General features: G+C 44.0%; 1 protein-coding gene across 2 annotated transcripts; it reads right to left on the minus strand.

Annotated features, from left to right (window-relative positions):
- Window positions 1–1632: 1632 nt before the first annotated feature.
- pbdc1 (polysaccharide biosynthesis domain containing 1) lies at window positions 1633–4638 on the minus strand. 2 transcript variants are annotated; one of them, XM_012869634.3, is made up of 6 exons: window positions 4509–4637; window positions 2702–2767; window positions 2548–2607; window positions 2314–2454; window positions 2016–2127; window positions 1731–1939 (listed from the first exon to the last, which is right to left on the minus strand). In XM_012869634.3, exons 1-6 carry the CDS (start codon window positions 4536–4538, stop codon window positions 1848–1850), a joined length of 501 nt encoding a protein of 166 aa, XP_012725088.2. In that variant the 5' UTR covers window positions 4539–4637; the 3' UTR covers window positions 1731–1847. The 2 variants fall into 2 exon arrangements, with proteins under 2 accessions (XP_012725087.2, XP_012725088.2); XM_012869633.3 differs by having other exon boundaries at window positions 1633–1939; window positions 2314–2607; window positions 4509–4638.
- Between the last annotated feature and the right edge of the window lie 1107 nt (window positions 4639–5745).

A 5745-nucleotide genomic window follows, 5' to 3' on the forward strand; every position in this document is an offset into this window, starting at 1 on the left:
TTCCATCATTCAGATTAGTTTTGTAGTTCACATTGAAAGATGCAGAAGCTACAAGTGGATCAGTGAATATGTCTGGTTGTTGGGTATATTAACCCACACATTTCATTTCACCATCCCCCAGCATACTACAAATATGGCCAAATGGGGTGTGGCGTGTGAAGTGCCTCATTCAAATTTAGAGACCACAAAAAATAAACAGTATGGGTCTCTGAACCCTGGGTGCTCCCCAGGTGCTGTAGTAGCACCCGGGAGGGATGGGTAAAATACAGGAGACAATTTTCTATGGAATGTACAAATGCAATGACAAAAAATCTTCTTGTCCTTTTCTCAAAATGGATAAAAAGCAAAACGTGGTGAATTTAGGAGGAATTCAGACCAAACCATTGCACTTCTATTTTATACCGTCAGCTGATTGATCTCAATGTGAAAGGGAAGAACTGAAAAGTGTGATATCTTTAACGCTGGAGGGATAAATTCTGGATGTGAATGAGAAGGACGTCTGGAACGATACCTTTTGGACAGGTGAGAAGAAGGTGTTGATGCTTGGCAAAAATCAGCATTAAAAATCATGAACTGTGGGCTGGTTGCAGTCAGCTCCTGTTGCTGTCCCTAAAGCTGGGCTAAAATCCAGAGGTGATGGAGCCTTCTCTGTAGCAGACTCTGGAACTGCCTCCCTTTCTGTCAGCTTATCTTGGTCCTTGGTTCAGTTGAAGTCCAGACTGAAAAGGCATTCAGTCTTCCTGGCCTCCAGCATTAGCTGAGATAAATTATAAATTATAAATTATTGCAACAAAAATGAAATTGAAACAGCACAGCTTGGTGTGTTATTTTATTACATTCACTCTTAAACCGTAGCAATTTTATTACTATTTCTACTTTGATTTCCTACTTTATTTATGCCCATTTCTGTCTGTGATCCAGTAACCATTGTAAAAGACTTTGGTCTATTAAGGTTGTTTTAATGTACTATATGCTGGTGAAGATTCTCAGTCTTCCAGGTCAGGGTCATTCCAAAAAAAAAAAAAAAAGTAAAAAAAAAAAAAAAAAAAAAACTGGTTACCCATATGGAGGTGATGATTGTGGCGATAATTGGAAGGAACTTAGGTTCCAACTCTCAAAGACTTATGACACAGCTATAGGGTTAATTCCTTCCAATCATCACCTCAATTCTCACCCTCATACAGGTGATCAAAACATTGCTCTGGTAAGTCAGGCCAATAACTCCCCTAACGACTCCTTCATTGCAGAGACGTGGACCAGTTTTGGCTTAATTTACAGGCCAACAATGACCTTAAAGACTCCCCATTACTAAGGGGTGGACCTGTTTCGGTTCAATTTGCATGTTATCTAAGCCATAACAAGGCCTTTATTGGGCAGTACCATAAAGCTTGGAGCTCCACATTACTCCAGACATTTTGAATTGAAAAAAGCTTTCTGAATAGGAAGTGAAACGTCTTCAAATTTCGAAAAAAGTTAAACTTTTTTTGGAATGTGCTATATGACTGAACTTTGAACTGAAAAACCAGATGAAACACCACGGTGGGGAAATCTTTCCCCCGCCAGCTGAACCGGACAGGGACACTTCCATGTGACCGTCTGAGACATCCGACAACAGACCCGGACCCTCTGCGGTATACTGCAGCTTATTTATTACAATGTTTTATTTAAGTTCCAACGGAAGCAACCATTGAATCAACCTTTAGAGGGAATATTAAAAAGAAGGCAGGATAGTAAACGGCACCGAGCTTTTTACTCTCAAACTCTGATTAATAACATGTGACAGTTCTCTGGGATCCTCATGACGGAGAGAGCAGAGTGGAATGGGTTCCTTCTGGTTCATCGGGAGGCTAGCTCTTTGACCGTTTGGATCTGAACACGGCGTCGTTGTAGCCTTCTCTGTTTCGGGCGATCTCCACGGCAAAGAACTGGACTCTGGTGGCTGAAATCACCGACGCAGGACGTTTAGTTTCTGCTCTCAAAGACGGCGCTCCATCCACAGAGACACGCCCACTCACCAAATATGGTGTTCTCCTCGCTGTAGTCCTTCTCGCAGTCCAGACGCAGCAGGGTGCCGTAGTTGAAGTCCTCCACGATTCCCTCGAACTGGTTGCAGAAGGGACGCCACCTCTGTGCGCGCATAGGAGAACACAGAGGGCCGTCGTTTGTGAGGCATTAAGTCTGAACATTAAGGCGTCAAAGAGGAATGGAGTGCACTGGGGAACATTGACACCAACAACATGCAGGAACCCTGACTCCTGCCCACGTCCAACATGTGGGTCGTTTCTAACAGACCTGCAGCAGAACCAAACTGACCTCTTTGGCCTCGTCTGACTTCAGGTCTCCCTCCTTCAGCTGCTTCACGTCGAGCTCCTTGAAGGTTTCCCTGAAGCTCGAGTAGAGCTGGTCGTCCACCTTTGTCAGCTTCAGGAACTTGGGCTCGACGGACGAGATGAGCTGAAAGAGAGCGAGCAAACGTCGGAACGTGAGTCCTCGGAACGGCGTCTCTACGAGTGGCGGCCAGGAGGAGGAAAAAAAGGGGAACGTTACATTGAAGTAGACCTCTGCGTGGTTGTAGGCCTTCATCGCCCACATGACTTCTAGCCGGGGCTGAAACGACAGAAGGGCCGGCTGAGTCTTTGAGCTCATCGGCTCTCACAGATACACAATCGGACCGACGCTAAAGGTGAGGATGCGCACTCACGTCATTTCCGTAGGCTTCAGCCGGCAGAGAGAGAGCGTGCGCAGCCGCCGAAGCTCCTTCCACCCCCTGTGAACAAACTCATCATCAGACAGACACAGAGGCAGCAGCCAGCGTGGGAAACAGTGCGTTTATTTTAGGGACGCACCCATATGAAAACTTGGGCCAACATCAATATCCAATTGTCGTTATGTCCGCTAACCGATTGTTTACTGATGTGTGAAACACACGTTTACGTTTCGGTGGTGCTCCAATTTTGTACTGCTTTGAACCGACTGAAAAACTATGCTAGCTGATTTTTTTTTTATGTGGGTTATAGTCTAGACTTACAGAATGGTTTTCCTATGTCTTCCTTCAACATACGGTTGTCAACGGTTGTTAATATCGGCCCAGTTTTACTTATCATACCGATACCAGTATGTTAAAAGAATTACTAACATTGGTCGATACTGATGTCAATGCCGATATATCGTGCGTCCTTAGTTTGTTTACTTGAAGAAATGCTTTCTGGTGTTCAGGACATCTGGTATCTATTTAAAAAATATTGATATATTTACCAACTATAGAACATTGATGTGTTCAATAGTTTTTCTGCACGCTTTAAGTTTTCAGCCATGAACTTACAAAGTACAGGCAGCATATTAACTGAAATTGGCTAAACCTGCTGTTAAGACTGTGGAAAGATGGACCAACGAGTCAAAGCTGGTGTTACAGGCCTTCTTTGACTGACCTGGACGAACTGACTGACGATGTGACATCTTACATCAGTTTTTGTGAGGACCCGTGTGTGCAGACTACAACCTTTGGGACACACATCTGCAGACTACCCTGGTTCACAGCACATCTCAGCCCAAAGAGGAGGCCTTCAGAAGTGGGAACACCTAATAATAATTGAACTTTATTGATCTCAAAATGGAGAAATCCACTCATGCATCTTAACCCATCCTCTTGTGAAGCAGTGGGCTGCCACTGTGCGGCGCCTGGGGAGCAATCAGGGGTTAAGTGTCTTGCTCAGGGACCCAGAGTGCAGGCTGTGGGGATCGAACCGGGTACTTGTAACCTTCTTAGAGCACAAGTGCACTACTCTAACCACTAGGTCACCACTCCACCACCTGTTCGACCAGTCCAGGACATCCTCAGGACCAGACTGATCCAGCTCACTGTGCCAGCCTCCACCTGTCAGTGGATCACAATCTTCCTGACTAACAGGAGTGTGCAGCTCATATGAACTTTACATTCAGCACCCGGAATATTAGCACTGGCGCCCCCCAGGGGTGTGTGCTCTCCCCACTGCGTTTCTCCCCTACACCAATGCCTTGTCATGTATGTGTGTATGTTTATCTGTACATCACTCCCACCTCTGACATGTCCATAATAACAACAATGGCAGCAGTGGTTACTCCTGCATCCTTTGCACTCTGCTCACTGCATTACTGTCTCGATCTGTACAAAGCACTCTGACACAGTGACAACACAGCGGCTCGAAGACCAGAACATTCAAACGCCCCAGATCTGAATCTGGGGTCAGTTCCCAGACAGCGGGAGGACACACAGAAACCCGCCTGGAAACGGGATGAATCGTTCAGTCAAAGCAAGTATCTGTCCTCCTGGCCTCCTCAGTCGCCACTGTTTATCTGTCCCTCCCTCTCAGCACGTGTGTTGGCCAACTCTCGCGGTTCTTCGCTTTAACTCTCGGACCCTACAGTGTTGATCACCCAGGGCCTCCGCGCACCCTGAGCAGGAGCGGCTCTCAGACACAGACGTGACACGCTGGACATGGAAACACAACAGTTTCTGATTAAAGTCCTACCAGAGCCGCCAGTGCCTCATGCGACGCCATCTTATTCCAAACCAAGATCGTCTATACTGTTAGATGTACTACAACACGCGTTGGACTCAGACCGGAGTACAAATACTCTCTTTAAACCAAGAGAATGTAATATTTTGGTGTAGCAGCATTCCACCAACTAATCATAACGGATATCCATCACAGGTTAACCCGTTAAACGACTTTGTAAATAAGGCAATAAACGGTTCGGTTAATTTGAGCCTTTTCATCCACAGAGTGAGTCGTCTTTCTTCTTTAAAACCTTGGTGCTAAACTATGACACTTCTCTACGTCACGTTTCTTAAAGGGCCAGTGATACTTTTAAGATTAGCCACTACCTTCAAAGACTCAAAGGTGATATTGCACTTTCTGTGATGTTCAAAAAGAAACAGCCCGTATAATAAGCGCTTTTGGAGTCATTTTTCTTGCTTTAATATAGATCATATTTACCATCACTATTCATTGTATTGGGCAAATGTGTTATTTGGCTACAATCATTATGATAACGAGCTACAATCTCAGTTTTTTTCATGACCCTGCTTTGTATCATTTCAAAATTTCTCATAAATAGGTCCAAGTTCTCCAATCACAAGCCAAACTTCAGGGTTAATGCTGTATGTAAAACATTGGGTCTCTTCAAAAGAAGACAGAACAAATAGGAAACCTGTCATCTTTTTAAAAAGTTGAATTTATTCTTATAAGCCTGATGTATTTTATTTCAATTTTGTTATAAACCCCTGGTATTTTTTAATTATGATATACTCAAGCTGTATTATGATGTCATCCATTTAGGATTCATTTATTTTTTTATTGTTTTGGTGTTTTCATTATGTTTCAGCTTGAAGTGTGTTATGTTACACTAAATCTCAATGAAGATTGGAAAAAAAAAATTAAGATTAAGTTATCCGGCTTTGGATTCTGAAAATCATTTTTAGAACTAGTTTGTAAAAGAACGTGCCTTTATATAGTGAATGTGCTTAAGACTGAAAAATCAAGACCGTGTAAATATGCAGAAACTACCCCTGTTCTTGCTCTCCTTGGTACATCGGGTGAGGAAGATGAACACATTATGTACGAAGCCTGGAGAGCTGTCCTGTTCTCCTCTGGCCAGGCGCCTCATGTTGTTGAGATATTAGACTGATAACTCCCTATACTCAGAGGCTTATCCAGACACATCGTTGGAAGCTCAGTTTAATGTGGGCCTTGTGGTCTGTTTTCC

This window comes from Fundulus heteroclitus, chromosome 8 (assembly GCF_011125445.2).
Source record: "Fundulus heteroclitus isolate FHET01 chromosome 8, MU-UCD_Fhet_4.1, whole genome shotgun sequence".
In the NCBI taxonomy this organism is placed as follows: domain Eukaryota; kingdom Metazoa; phylum Chordata; class Actinopteri; order Cyprinodontiformes; family Fundulidae; genus Fundulus; species Fundulus heteroclitus.

Coding starts and splice junctions, on each gene's coding strand:
- pbdc1 (XM_012869633.3), bottom strand. CDS start 4,538: ATGGCGTCGCATGAGGCACTGGCGGCTCTG. Junction 2,768..4,508: donor ATGAGGCACTGGCGGCTCTG/GTAGGACTTTAA, acceptor GTTTGTTCACAG/GGGGTGGAAGGAGCTTCGGC. Junction 2,128..2,313: donor AGTCAGACGAGGCCAAAGAG/GTCAGTTTGGTT, acceptor ATGCGCGCACAG/AGGTGGCGTCCCTTCTGCAA.